Below are 15,713 nucleotides of genomic sequence, written 5' to 3' on the forward strand. Positions count from 1 at the left end.
AAAAGGGTAGACCTGCAACTACTTGGGATCAAAATGTTGCAAAATTACATAAAACTAGAGGGATCGGCTGCGCCGAAGCAGCAAGCATGGCCCTGGACAAGAAGAAGTAGCAAAATTTTATTTATGGAAAGTAGCTACTAGAAGCCTACACCTTCGGGTAGAAGGCCTTCGATTATATATATATATTATTAAATTTAGTTTAGCATTTAACTGTAAGCATTTGAAAAGTGTACAATAGTTTATACTTTTCAAATATTCGGTTTTTAAAAATAAATTTTCTTTATATTTTTTGCAGTTTTAATTTCGTAATATTTTTAAAAATACATAAAATTTTATATTCACATTGAAACTGCCCGCCTTTTTCGTAGTAGGCAATGCAGATACCTATTTTACCGATTACGTCTGTCATATTTCCATTGGTTGAGTTAGGGCTCCAGGGTGCGATACTATCGGTCCTGATTAAACGTGTTGCCTACTTTTGACTATGGAAATTACATCTCTTGTATTTTATATTTCTCTATGAACTAACCTCTGTAAAACCGTCTCAGCGTCTGAGTTACTGGCTTCTGTCAAAGCCCTGAGACTGTAGGGGGACACACTATAGATCTGTAAGGTCGTGGTAATTAACCCCCCTCCCCTTTCTACATTCTACATGGGGTAATAAGTCCAACTACTAAATCTAAACTAGTTCCTTAGTATCATACATGTAGGTATATTTCGGTATATCAGTATTCTTAATATTTTGGATATAATTGTGTAATTGTATAATTTAACTTTTTAGATTGTGTGATATAATAAAGAAAAAAAGTATCAACTTCAAATATGTAACTTAAAATTAGAAAGAAGACAATAAGATATGACCGAGGAGATGACAATAATACAAAAAATGGAATAATAAATAAAATATTTTACTAATTCTTCTTCTTACAGCGCCATACCACAAATTACCTATAACAGATGCGAAAGAAAGCGACTGCATCGGAAACCGCTCGGCAAACCCGACACGCCTATTGAGTGGTGTAAATACACCAGTCGTTTAGTCCGGGAACCTATGCTGTGTCGTATTCGCTTGCTGGAATGACATAGTGCGTGGTTATATGTTTCTTTTTAAAAACGCGTGTAGGATTTTTGTTGAACTTTTGAACTGTTATTTCTGAAAAATGTTTTCAACTCAAAATGCCTTTAATTATGTTTGACTACATCAGTAAAAAGGGTCTTCAAATACATCAATGTGATATTTGTCTAAAATTTGCAAAAGAATCCGAATCTCTGGATAACTCGAAATTATTTACCCATTTAAAAGCCTTTGATCATGAAAGTGGAAAAATTTGTTCATTTTATTTACAGGCTGGAAAAATTATTTATATTAAATTTTGATGAGTTTTGCACTGAAGAAAACATTCAGAGGCTGTTTGATATAATCAAAACTATAGAATTTGACCACCCATGTGAGAAATTTCCATCACACATCATTAAATTATTTATTAGATTGAAAATATTTTATGCATTAAAGTTTACAAAAAATAAAGATTTATATAGTCGAAAAAAGTCCGATAGAACCAATAGAAATGTAACTATTTTTTCGGACTCGGCTAACGCCTCGTCCGCAAACAGTAATGATTCGTCCTAAAAACATCATTTTAGGTACTAGTTACATAAATAGCTATTTTTTCCTAATCTCCTACGAGCTGATATAATATGACGAGCAATCTATTAAATTACTGCGAGATTATACAGAAAAGTCCACAGACTTCGAGACATAGGAAAATCAAGTCCATTTAGCGTGTGTCCAAATTTTGACAAGTTTTCAAAAATGACAGTTTTGTTTAGACTGACGTTTAATTTCACCTGACTTCTCGGTGAATGACTTCTTATATATGTTTTATATGGTCTAAAATTTACGGCCATGAAGAAATTCAAAACTTGGAGCAGTTAAGGCAGAAAATATTTAATGCCTTTGACACTGTCACCCCTGATATGTTATCCAATGTGAGGAGGGGATTTTATGATCGTTTGGGTTATTGTTTAATGCAAGAGGGAGGCACTTTTGAACAATTTTTTTACAACAATTTTTTACCGTTTACCCATTACCTACCTTGACGAACATGGGAAAACGAAGGTCCTTTTCAGGACCACAAATATTTTGATTGAGAAAATTGGTAACTTTTTTTTTGGATTAAAAAACAAAAGTTGTTAATATAATACCAATTTAAAAGTGTTTTAGTAGTTTTAATACACACTATGATATAAAATTTATTATCATTATAATGTACATTATTAATACTATTGTTCATTCGAAATGGCATTAAGGCCCAATTGCAACAATGATTTAAATTTTTTCTTTAAGATAAGTAGAGCTTAGAATGAGCTGTATTTCTATTTACTTTAATATTCACCTTAAATGAGGGAATTTGACTGATACAATTTTTGAATTTGAATTGTTTTTAATGAAACTAACAATTTTAGTTCAATTTTTAATAAAATTTATTTAATATTAATAGAAATCCAAGAGATTTGAAACCTCTTTTAGCGATTTATAACAATCTCAAATGAATTACAGGTGCCCTTATTTTCTATGAAAATCACACAGCTTTTTTCATAATCGCTGCAGTTGCTATCGCTATAAAAAACTAATTTTTTAAGGTGTGAAAATTGCGACCCACGCTAAATGGACTTGATTTTTCGTATGTCTCGAAGTCCGTGGACCTTTTTGTATGCCTCGATAACATATTGGTGCAAATTATTTTCACCCAAACAAATAATAACCCAAACTATACATTGATGCGGATTGTCCATGAACTCTTTCTGAAGGTCACAGAAACCTGAACGCGTAATTCGGTGTTCTTTCGCATCTGTTGTAGTTAACTTGTGGCCATACTCTATACAAAGCGTCGGCCACCTCTCGCATGTACTTGTGATGTGTCATCAGTATTTCACAAGTACAGGGGACCTACAGTTTATCGCCGAATCCGAACGACACTATTTGAGAGGCTGTACAAGGCAAATATACTCAAGGTGGTTTGCCATTGCCTTCCTTGAGGTGGCGCGGCGGCTCGCTGGTCGCTCTATTTAGATAAATAACTATTTTTATTTAAATAAACAAAGCGAGCGTACTGGCTGAGGATCGAACCCAGTACCATCCCATCTCTCGCACCGCAGATCGACACACTAACTGCTTGCGCTACGGCCGGCCACATTTTACTAATTACTGGTTGTCAATTAATTGAATATTTTTCTCATACGATATCGATTTAGGAGTTACGGGTAATTTGAAATTCGATTTTAGAATGTTTTATAAGTAATAAAGTGAGTGTACGAATTTATTAAAATGCATTGTTAATTGCTCGCAAATTAACATATGAATGCACTCGATTTCCACTGCACTGCACATAAAATATGTCGCAGTTTTAAGTATGACATAATTATTACCTAATTATTACCACGTGTCTTACCAACCTACTCATTTATCATATTCAACAGGTCAAAACATACAAAAAAAATAAAATAAAAACACTATTTTTGAAAAATCACATGAGACAATTTTTTTTTCAATAACGGATTTCCAACTAGCACTTGCGGAGATCTTTACACGCAGTTTAGGTTATTTTATAGGTAATAAAATAAACATGTGTCTCACGAATTCAAAAAATACGTTTGTTTCGCAATGTTTTATGTGGGATTGGCACTTGACTCGCTTTTCACGCTTCGATTGGCTTTACAATAATTGAGAGCCAGGCGTAGTAGCGCCTATCGATCTTTATACTTTTAATAATTCACGGCATAAATAATAAGTGATGTATAAATACTCTTTTCAAAATATAATACATGTTACGTATGTATACGTATTATAAAGTGTACCGATTGACCGTGAATAAATACAGGGCGATTCAGTGTTCCAAAACAGCTCTATACAGGGTGCTACAAATTCGGGGTACGAGCATTGGTATTTCGGTAACCGTAATAGATACGAACGGTTACATTGGAGCAAAGTTGGGCTTTAGAATAAGATTTTTGAAAAAAAAAATTTTCCTGTCGTTAGTTTTTAGATAATCAAAAAACGAATTGCACATTCTCATAGCCACTTTATTAGGGCTATCTGATAGTACTTTTAGATTTTCAAATTAGCTGATAATTTGTGAGATACGGACTAGGCATTTTTTATTTCAGATTTTGAAAGAACTCGGTCTCCTGAGTACAATGATATGCCACACTAAATAGTTTTTTTTTGTTTCGGATATTTGAACACAATTTATTAAAATTAATTTCAAGTCCAGCTCTGTTTTTTTTTTAAATATTTAATGTATTTATCGTTACAATATTGATAACCTTTCAAACTTAACAATGACTTTGAGTAAAACATTGAATACGGAAAACCAAATGCAATAAAATAGTGAAAAATAATATAAATATAATATAATCAAATCGTTTCTCCGGAAGATGAACTGGGAATGGTAGAGCAGTATAATGGCCAGCGAGGTTCCTGGACCTATTGCCAAGAGGCGAGGCAGTGGCAGGACAAATGGAATACCGGAACATATGGCAGATGGACATACAAGTTAATACCTGACATTCAATTATGGTTGAACAGATCATACGGAGAAGTGGATTCCTTCATGAGTCAAGCATTGTCTGGCCATGGGTGTTTTAAAAAATATTTGTATGATCGTTGTAGGGTTGATAGTGCACCATGCACCTACTGCGGTCAGGTCGACGATGTCCAGCATACATTGTTTGCGTGCGATCGATGGCAGTGCTTTAGGGAACAATTCCGTATGGAAGCCGATAAGGACTTCGACTTATCCACATTTATCATATACTTAGTTGAAGGGGAAGAACAATGGACGTTAATATATCGGATAATCCGAAATATCATAAATTGTAAAGCGAAGAGAGACAAAGAGACATAAGATAAATCTAGACACCCTTTGCACTGAAGCAATGCGAGAGCGGATTCCAGTGTAAAGTGGTAGTTGGAGGAGGTTTTTTTTAGCCGGTAGGAATCCGGCACTACCCAACTTTGGGTGTCTTAAGCAAGATTTTCTCCCTCCTCAACGCAAAAAAAAAGAGGCGAGGCAGGAGGCATTACTTGACGTCACTTGTAAAAGCAAAATCAATATATTTCAATACTTACAATAAAGAGTACAAAAGCATTCCGAAGTATAAGAAGAAGATATGTTCAAAGAGCTATAAATAAGATTGAACAACAAAAAATTGTGCATTAGGGAGGATGGGAGGACCCTTTCGAACATGTAGAGCATTAGAAACTAGTTTGTAGAAGTTGATTTATTTATATTAACAACGATAAAGCATATTATTAGATCGTACACTGAGATTTCAAATTCACAGTAAATAAAGTTAAAAATAATATCTTTAAATTGTTGACCTGGACATTATTTATTTCTCAATTGAAGAATCTCTCAATCTCAATCTCTCTGATTGATTTTCCTTATTCAATGTTAATTATAGCTGATCAATATTGTTGCGATGAATATAATCAGATTAGATAGTCAAAACCAGAATCGGACTTGAAATTATTATAAATAATAATTAAATAGTTTTGTTATTGTTAAGGTACCCAAAACAAACAAAAGTATCAAGTGTGGCATGTCATTGTACTCAGGAGACCGAGTTCTTTCAAAACGTGAAAAAAAAATGCACGTCCGTATTTAAAAAAATTAAATTTAAGTTGACCTCTGTATCTCACAAACTGTCAGCTAATTTGAAAATCTAAAAATACTATCAGATAGCCCTAATAAATTGGCTATAAGAATATGCAATTAGTTTTTTGATTTTCTAAAAAGTAACGACAGGAAAAAAATAAATTGATTTTTTAAAAAATCCGATTTTTTTTTTCAAAAAACTCAGCAATCCTTGAAATTTTTAAAACTTTTTTGACGGTATCTTGGTGAACATCCCAAGGAGGCAACTTTGCCTCAATTTAACCATCTTCGTATCTATTACGGTTTCCGAGATACAAATGCTCGATTTTGGAGCACCCTGTATATCAGGTTATCTATTTGATACTTTCAATTCAATCTTGTTTGCAAAATATGCGAGCGATATAGTAGAGAAGCAGAGAACATTTTAATAACATTTTCATATACAAGATGATTTAAATATTTTTAATATATTTTTATACTGAACTAGTCTTAGTGACTATCACAATTACCTTTTCACTTCACGAATCAATTCGAGCCGATGAAAATCGTTATAAAGAATAAGTACAGAAATAACAATTACTTTACTACAATAATTATTATAGCACTATTTCCTAGACTACTTTTATTTCTATGATTAAAAAATAAACCGCAACCTACGCTAAGTATATTAAACAACATTTCTTATGTCAAAAGCTATAATTATCCCACGTTTTATATCCATGAAACTACTTTACATAAAATTTCATTAAACAATCATATTATGAGCAACCTTCAATGAATTAATGATAATTTATTTATTACATAAATCTGAACTTATTTCATTTTATTATTATTGTTATGACAAATTATCATTAATTAATAATCTTAATGTTTGGAAAGTGTATGAAATGATTACTTTATTTAAAATTCATAATTTATGAATGCAATTTTGTATTAATTGTTTATCAATATTATCTTTAAATAATAATTATACTTAGTAGCGAACTGGCATTTATCGTAGATAATTAAAAAATTTTTTCGGAATTCAAATTTAAATTTTTCGGGCCTTGACTAGTAGAAAGGAGGGCATCACTATTAATGGGCAGGTCTTAAATAATATGCGGGTCGCGGACGATACCGTCCTTATAACAAACAACGTGGAGGGTCTGCAAACACCGCTACAAAGACTAAACAACACGTGTAGAGTCTATGGTCTGAAAATGAACCCTAAGAAAACAAAATGTATGATAATCACTAAGAAATAAGATGTCCAAGCCAATGTTCTAATAGATGATATACACCTATGGAGAGAGTACAAAAATATAAATATCTAGGCAGTTGGTTGACCGAAAACTTGGATCAATCAGCAGAAATAAAAGCTCGAATAGAAATAGCCAGAGCAGCCTTTGTAAAACTCAAAAAATGTCTCTGCAGTAGAGACATCAACTTAAAGCTTAGATTAAGAATGCTAAAGGGTTACATATTTGCAACTCTACTCTATGGTTCAGAAGCTTGGACACTTAAAAAGGCCGAAATGGAGAAGCTTGAGGCATTCGAAAGATGGTGTTATCGGCGTATGCTGAGGATTGCATGGACTGACAAGGTTACAAATGTAGAACTTCGACGCAGAATTCAGAAGGACGAAGAGGTGATTAACACCCTTAAAAAGAGAAAACTTGAGTACTTTGGACTCATTATGAGAGGACCTAAATATGCCCTGCTGCAGAACATAATAGAAGGAAAGATAAAGGGCAGAAGGAACCAAGGAAGAAGAAGAACATCATGTCTCAAGAATTTGAGAGAATGGTTTGGAATGACTTCAAACCAGTTATTCAGAGCAGCCGTTAATAAAGTTAGAATTGCCATGATGATTTCCAACCTCCCTTAGAAAATGGAACCCGAAGAAGAAGAAAGATAATTGATATTTTATTCATTCATTTTTCATAATAAATCTGTATTTCTAGGATAGTGACATTAATAAACAAAATAAAAATACTTACGTGGCATAATACCCTGCGCCACCAACTGATCCAAAGGCCTCCTCAAAAGAAGTTTCACCTTTAAAGCTGAAAAAAAAAGATATACAGGTAATTAAAATCATATTATACAAAAAGAGTAAACTAATAAAAAGACAAATATGTAATGGTCATCTTATTATGTATTTAAGTATTTGCATACCATACTACGCTAGCTAGCTATTTGCATAACATTGTCACCATACTACGCCTATTTTCATACACGTGCCACTAGTCAGAGCACTAGTATGTTTTTAAGTGACTTTCAATGGTGCTCAAAAACTCGACTTGTTAAGGTAAGCGAACAGCTAAATAGGATGGTATACTTTCTTTCAAATGATGGTAATTCGGGTGGCTAGTAGTTATAAATACAGGCTTTGATGATTTTTTTTATATCTACATTTTAACAAAATAGTTTCACAATTGTTAATCTTCTACATTTTTCAGACTTTTATTTTAAGACCTTTAGACTTGTATTTTTTTTATTCTAAGACGCTCTTCATTCTATTTGGAATTTAGTGATATAGGTTTAACGCAAAACCAATAAGCTTAAACCTTACCTTTAACTTAAACATTTAACTTTAATAGTAAACCGCTTGGCTTTGTTAAAAAATTATGTTTCACCATCATATTTATTAATTGTCACACCTTTCATTTAAAATTTGCTTTTTGACTAGCTTCTAACGGCTTACCGTAACTTATTCTCTGGAAATTAAAAATACTAGAAATAACCAAAAGAAGGTTGAAATCAAAGCACTGAAAAATCATTTGTGAAACTTTGTGACGATTGATAGTCGTTGCCCAGCAGTGCCTAGACGCTTGATGCTTTTTGAGTATAAAGGCAAATATTTTGATTTTAGGGGTTCTGCTTTGCTATCGTTTTCTTGTAATTTTAAAATGAACAGATTAGCGTAAATATGGAGGTGATTCAATGTTTTTAAAAGTTTTATTTGTTACCTACTTCCATCAACAATCTTCCTATTGTACCGGGTGTCCCACTAAGAATAGCTCTCGGCTGTATCTCGGAAAGTATTAGCCGTAGGGCCTACGGAAAATAATATTTATAACTAAAGGGACTATGAGAAATTGCTGGAAATTATTTTCAAGTTTGTAAAACGGCCGCTAGAGGGCTCAACTGCTATGGAAAATAAGAAAATAGAATTTTTACAGAATTTTGCCTAGATAATGGGTACTATAAATAATAACTTCATAATCTTCAGTAAATTTTGGATTTTTTTTATTAGACCCATTTTCCCGTATCTACTAAAATAAAGTGGTGGGGGAAGGTTAGATCTATCTTTACTTAAATATTAATAACTCCGGACTGGATGATCAGAATCCAACAAACGAGGGCTCGTTTAAAAGAGCGTTTCTTACTCTATATTATACAGTAAAAATAATAGTAATAAGATTTTGAACGTAGACACTAGGGGGCGCTTTATTACAATTTAACAAACATAGCGCGTTTTTTCAAAAAAATTAAATACGATAGTATATGTAATTTTAGCTGATAGTAAAGAGTATTATTAAAAGCTTAAAAAGTCAGCGAAAACCGCATCTTGATATCTTCTTTCAAACCGAAGATATTAGCAATATTATAATAAATACTAAAAAATAAGCCCTTGATTACCAGTAGCCCTCTTGATTATGCCCATTCTAACAAAAAAATAAGATAGAAACAGTTAATTTATTTTAAAATCGACGAAATTCCATAATACCAGTTGTATTAATATCTAATAATTAAGATATTAATAACAGCGAACAAGAAACGATGATTCAGTGAAGTCATGGTAGACTTTGGAAAAAAGTTGCTTTTGACGTAATAGTATAAACGTCAAATTGTTATTAGATCAACATTTTGATAGTCTTTTATCTTTAGATTGCTTTTTCAAAATGCCAACAACTCCAACTACTTCAAATAATAAAGGCATTTTGAAAAAGCAATTAAAAGATAAAAAACGCTGCTAAGACTATCAAAATGTTGATCCAATAATAATTTGACTTTTATACTATTACGTCAAAAGCAACTTTTTTGCAAATCCTATTTTTACGGTATAATATAAAATAAGAAACGCTCTTTTAAACGAGCCCTCGTTTGTTGGATTCTGATCATCCAGTCCGGAGTTATTAACATTTAAATAAAGATAGATCTAACCTTCCCCCACCATTTTCTTTTAGCAGATAGGGGAAAATGGTTCTAACAAAAAAAATCTAAAATTTATTGAAGATTATGAGGCTATTATTTATAGTACCCATTATCTAAGCAAAATTCTGTAAAAATTCTATTTTCTTATTTTCCATAGCAGTTGCGCCCCCTAGCGGCCGTTTTACAAACTTGAAAATAATTTCCAGCAATTTCTCATAGCCCCTTTAGCTATAAATATTTTTTTCCGTAATCCCTACCTAATACTTTTCGAGATACAGCCGAGAACTATTCTTAGTGGGACTTCACTGACAACTTTTAGTACATGTTACTACTATCACTAACAGCTCCTAACAATTACTATCAAATGTCGACAAATGTCTTTAAAATACAACATTCACCAGTCCAATGCGTAAATGTTAGCATGTCCTGGTGATTGTTAACATTTACTGGATTGTTAACAACACTTCATTATATTGGATAGGGATACTGAAAAGTTAATCGTTGAACCAAATTGCGTACACCCTATTAGCCACCCACCAGTATTTCATAATTGCTTCAAGAATTTCAGGTCGCCACTTTGTGTTTTCTTCAGAATATATACTCCCCTCGAAAATGGGCACTTTAAAAATATACTCTCCGGCACGAAAAACGGGCACCTTAAAATTTTCGTGTATTTAAAAGATGGGCCGATTTTGATGATTTTTTTAAGAAATTTGTAGCTAAATTATTTGATTTTATAGTATCTATTTCTAAATTGATTTGGTTTGGTTTGTTTGGTTCAACAAAATGTTGATATTTTGGTGAATGTTTGAAACATCCTGTGGGGTACGTTAACAAAGCAAGAAATTTAAAAATCACTTTATCATCTAAGTGTACCTTTTCTCAATAGTTTGTTTTTCGATTCATCTCAAAAGCTTTATTTTTTTTGGAGGATATTCGCTTTTGAAGGATACACTAACATTTTTTCGAATGTTTTATTTTAAAACCATGAATTTGATTTTGGTCGTCAACAGACGTATAAAATAGTGTTTATGATTTATTTAATGTTACTGTCTTTGGAAAATCATATTATTATTGTCTGTTGTTCAGTTACTCTAGCAAATATGGTTTTAAGTCCAAAACTTGATCTCTATCATAATCAATTAAAGCAGCAATATCCAATACTTCAGAACTTAAAACCATCTCTACTAGAGCAAACGTCAATAAACGATAATAATATGACTTTTCAATGACAGTGGCATTACAAAGACAATATACATACACTATTTGTGTGTTGATGAGGACCCAAAATCAATGCTAAAATTGCTGTAAATCATTACTCTCTTATTCAAAAGATAATATCTCCATTAACAAAAAGATATTGAGATGAATCAAAAAATAAACTATCGGGAAAAGACGTACCTAGATAATAAAATGATTTTAAATTCCTTGCATTGTTAACATATTCTACAGAGTATTTGAAAAACTTTCACCAAAATATCAACATTTTGTTTTCCATCTTATAATTGACAGATAGAAAGTTTCATTTTTAATTTAGAAGGAGATACTAAAAAGTTAAATAATTTAGCTACAAATCCTTAAAAAATTAACAAAATCGGCCAACTAGAATAAAATATATTAAACTTTAGAATACATCAATATTTTAAGGCGCCCGTTTTTCGTACCGGTGAGTGTATAAGGCTTTTTTTAATACCAACTATTTCTAGAAGTTTTATACCATTATTATTATTGTTTTATATTTTAAACATAACGTTGTCCAATCTAGCAAAGTTTTTTGGCAGATCATTCTTTACACGGTGTCCCATATAAGAATGCACACCCCAGGGATTTCATAAACAAAAAGATATACAAAAATGAGCAGAATAAAGCTGCGCCATGCTGAATCTTAACAAAGCCTTGTTTTCAAAAGTAAAACAAATCTATTATTTAAATTTTTACAACCTAACCTAACCGAAAAGATTTAGTAAAAACAGAATTTTTCCGATAGCATAATTTTCGATACATCACTGCATTTTGGTGGGAGGTTATAAATTTTTAAAATACAAAAAATACATTTGGTGTGAGGTCATAAATTTTTAAACTACAAAAAAAATAAAAACCCAAGTATGCCAGAGTAGTAAAAATCCGGGGTAGTAAAAATATTAATAATTAATTATTGTAATGTCATTTTAACAGAACGTCAACGGTTTTTGAAGACGTATCTGTTTTAAAAAAAACTAAAGTGTTCTCGAATAATTATAACTTTAAATATCTCTGCGATATACAAAAAATATACACACCAAAAAAAGAATAGAAAAAACTGCAAATCCCTTTTCATGATTCGAATCCAAACACTATTTATCGACTAACATCAATATACACACTGAACCAAAACACTTCAAACACTTTTGACTAAACAAACAACTAATTTCACACACAATACTGCATCGACTGCATTTTGGTTCCACGACCCTCAACCGAAAACCTCTTGTACTATCGCAAACGAACATTCGGTCGCAAACAGATGGTTTTTTATTACCAAGACGCGTGTGGCACATAATATGATGATATAAATTTGATTCGCGATTACGGCCAGGTTGCGGTCATAGTGGGGCAGGCAGGGGGATCTGGCCTCGGCCGCCGAGTAGTAGGCGCCAGGTCGGTGGCTGTCTCGTCCATTTTTTCGAACTTGAGAAAGTGTTTTCCACGTCGCGATTGCATATGATCGGCGGTGTTGCGCCACCGACGACCATATGGGAGAATTCGGTTCTTTTATATGGCCCGTTTTTATTTACAGTAAGATTAAAACAGAACAATAAGATTTTTTATTTTTTTGTTTTGTTTGAGTTTACAATAGCGGCACAGCTTATTCATTACCAGCTGGTTATCTTCGCTTGTTTTTAAGTTTTCGAATTTCACCTTCTGCGTCTGTTCTCGTAGACATGCCGGCAGTCACAGCATAAGTTTCGATAGTTTTTTAAAAGATGAATCATGGAGCTTAGGATCTGACTTACGTGCTAATGATCAGTCGTGTAAGTCAGCTGGTTGGTTACTAATAGGGAGGGGAGTAAGGGGGGTAAGAGGAAACAGGGTGCACAACTCAAAAGATACAAAGATATTTTCCATGAAATTTTGTCAATTTTACTTTATCTTTTGCTCGGAATTTTTTTTAATCTTAATCCGTAATTAGTTTTCTTGTATTTGTTGCTCCGCATTATACCGGGTGAATTTCAAAAGTGGCTCACTCCTATAACCTTTTTATGTTATGTTAGTATATGACATAACTCAGGATTGATTGACGTATTCATTTATTTTTATCACTTCCAGTTTCACCGGAAATTACTGCAACTTTTGATTTTTAAATGGTACCCTAAATTATTTTAGTTTTTTCGATGGAATAAATTCTGAATAGAATGAAATCTCATGAAATTTTTGACGTTTTCCCTTAAAGAAAATAGTATATTATATTTTAATCTAGAGTGTCACGGCTGTTTTTATAACGAAACTTTGACTCGAAATAGCAAGTATGTGGTACCAATATATTTGTATTTTTTCCCCAAATTATTACACGATTAAATCAAATCTGTTTCCAATGCTCCTTGATGAAAATGTACTGGTTTCATCACAGCACTGGCACTCTGGACTGAAAATTAAAATATATTTTTTAAGCAAAAGTGTCAAAATTTGGCATATGATGTCCATCTACTCAAAATTTCATTTTCTAATCTCAAATAAAATATATATAATAATAATCTATAAGAATATATAATCAAATAAAATAAAAACATACCGAGGGTGCCATTTAAAAATCAAGAGTTGTAGTCATTTCCGGTGAAACGGGAAGTGACTAAAGCTAATTGAATACGTCAATCAATCCTGATTTATGCCATATACATAAATACCAAATCTTCCTGTTTTATCTCAAATAATAAAAAAGTTATAGGGGTGAACCCCTTTTGAGAAACACACGGTATATCCAAAACAACCTGTTTCTCTCTGATTAACAGTTTTCATTATATTATGTAGTGTTCTCATGCGATTTAGGACTTCAATGTTAGTAGTGGCTCGTGCATGAAATTTTCAGTATCCTGCAATAACACCCCATTTCAAAAGCCTCAATTGTCTTCTATGTTTATTTTGTGAGTGTCCACGATTCTATGGCATAGAATAATACGGAGAAGACTTCTCAAAACTTGAATTTTTGTTATGTTCAGTTATGTTCAGATTACAGAGCAGAAGCAGTTAGCAATATTTGTGCTAGAAAAAAATACAATCTCGTCAACGCCTAATAAATTTGTTACCTTCGAATAAATTAAATCTAAGCTATGGTTCATGAATTATGTTTTAAAACACGAGGACTGTTGTTGTGCCTCCCTTATTAATCAACGAGCTGGATGTTATGTATTATTTCCAATATTAAGTTTATAGTGTCTACTACTGTAGCTAGTTTGTTAACTAGCTAAAATCCCTGGTTAATTCGAGTAATTTTCTTGCAGTTTAAACGTTAGCAACAAACTTTTTATAGTTTATAAACCGGCAGTAGAGTATACAAACCAGCCAATATCTAAAAAATATCCGTATGGATGCAAAATTTAAAATGTAAAATGTATGTTATAACGAGTTATAAGTCATCATACAGTCTCAGGGCTTTGGCAAAAGCCAGTATCTGAGACGGTTATACAGAGGCTGGTTCTCCATCTCCGATATCAGTCGTACCAAACTTCATGGCATGAATGGTTGTCGTCTCGGCGCACTCAGTGATGCGTTGTTCTGATGTTTCCCCATTTTCCCCACAAAATCTGCATTCGCCGTTGTTTCTTAGCATCAATCTACTGAGATGCTCATTGAGGAGACAGTGTTCTGTTAAAAACCCCGTAACAATTCGAAGATTGTTCTTGCTTAAATCAAGGAAAATCTTTCATTTTTCTCAGTCGCAAGTCCTGAGGAATTTCTTCGAGTGTCTTAGACCGTTAGAGGATTCCCATTCCAGGCTACGGATGAAGTCTTCCAGCTTGGGTTTCACTTGGGAAGCAGAACTCTTCTGGTCTAGTTAGTGGAGTGTTAGTGGCTCCTTAGGAGTTCGGAGAACGGTTAGTTCGGCTCCTTAGGAGTTCGGAGTTCGGAGAACGGTTTGGATAGTTTGGATACTATGCAACTAGTTTATAAACTAGCTAAGTCAGTAGTAAACTTCAGCCGTATATCAATCTCAATTCAATTAGTCCAAAGATATTTACACCGACGATGCATGAACTTCAGCGATGTTTCATACTCTTCAATGATGTGTCTGAGTCTCCAATTCTTCGTACAACGATTACTTAAAATGAACATCCCACCGCCAAACGATGCTATAATATAATATCAAAAAATATAGAATAATTGATAAATTATTCTTTATACCAAACAATAACACGAAGCACAAAATCACTGAGAATCACATGATAACGCACTTTTTAATGTTTAGGTTTTTCCCCTATATAAAAAATTACCCTATACATATCCCAGCTTTCACTTTTTACTTCATTTAGAAACCAAAATTGCTCAAAAACACCGTTGCGTCAGTGTGATATGGATATTTTCTGTAGATTTTCTATATTAGTCCAAAATAATAATTTCCAGCAGTTCTGAAAAAATTTAATACAGTTTATGTCATGAATAAGCTTTTAATAGAATATATCTAAACATCATTATTCTAAAACCTGATTCGCAAGACTATCTTGGTAGCTTCAAATCTCTTTTCTCCAAATTCTTATTAACTTCGGAATTATCATACTTCTCTTAGACGTCACAGATTTGTCTCTCTGTTGGAGAAAATTGAACAGGAATGGAACTGAAATGAATCTGACAAAAGGACATAAACAATACTCGACAGGACAGAACATTTCATTAATTATTTGTTCTGCCTGCTCTGTTGGAATACTAACATAAAATTTTAAA

The 15,713-nt window shown here is 32.7% G+C and overlaps 1 protein-coding gene across 5 annotated transcripts in view; it reads right to left on the reverse strand.

Annotated features, from left to right (window-relative positions):
• The window catches only part of LOC115885929 (myocardin-related transcription factor A), a 367,929-nt gene that overhangs the window by 19,029 nt on the left and 333,187 nt on the right, over positions 1 to 15,713 (reverse strand). For 4 of the 5 annotated variants that reach the window (XM_030904958.1, XM_030904957.1, XM_030904961.1 and 1 more), the window contains exon 3: positions 7,640 to 7,705. In XM_030904958.1, coding sequence (XP_030760818.1) covers positions 7,640 to 7,705 — 66 coding nt within the window. Of the gene's footprint in view, positions 1 to 7,639; positions 7,706 to 12,079; positions 12,308 to 15,713 lie in introns of those variants that run through there. The other variant, XM_030904962.1, reaches the window with a different exon arrangement.

Source organism: Sitophilus oryzae, unplaced genomic scaffold (assembly GCF_002938485.1).
Source record: "Sitophilus oryzae breed Bouriz unplaced genomic scaffold, Soryzae_2.0 scaffold_465_pilon_pilon, whole genome shotgun sequence".
Classification (NCBI taxonomy): domain Eukaryota; kingdom Metazoa; phylum Arthropoda; class Insecta; order Coleoptera; family Curculionidae; genus Sitophilus; species Sitophilus oryzae.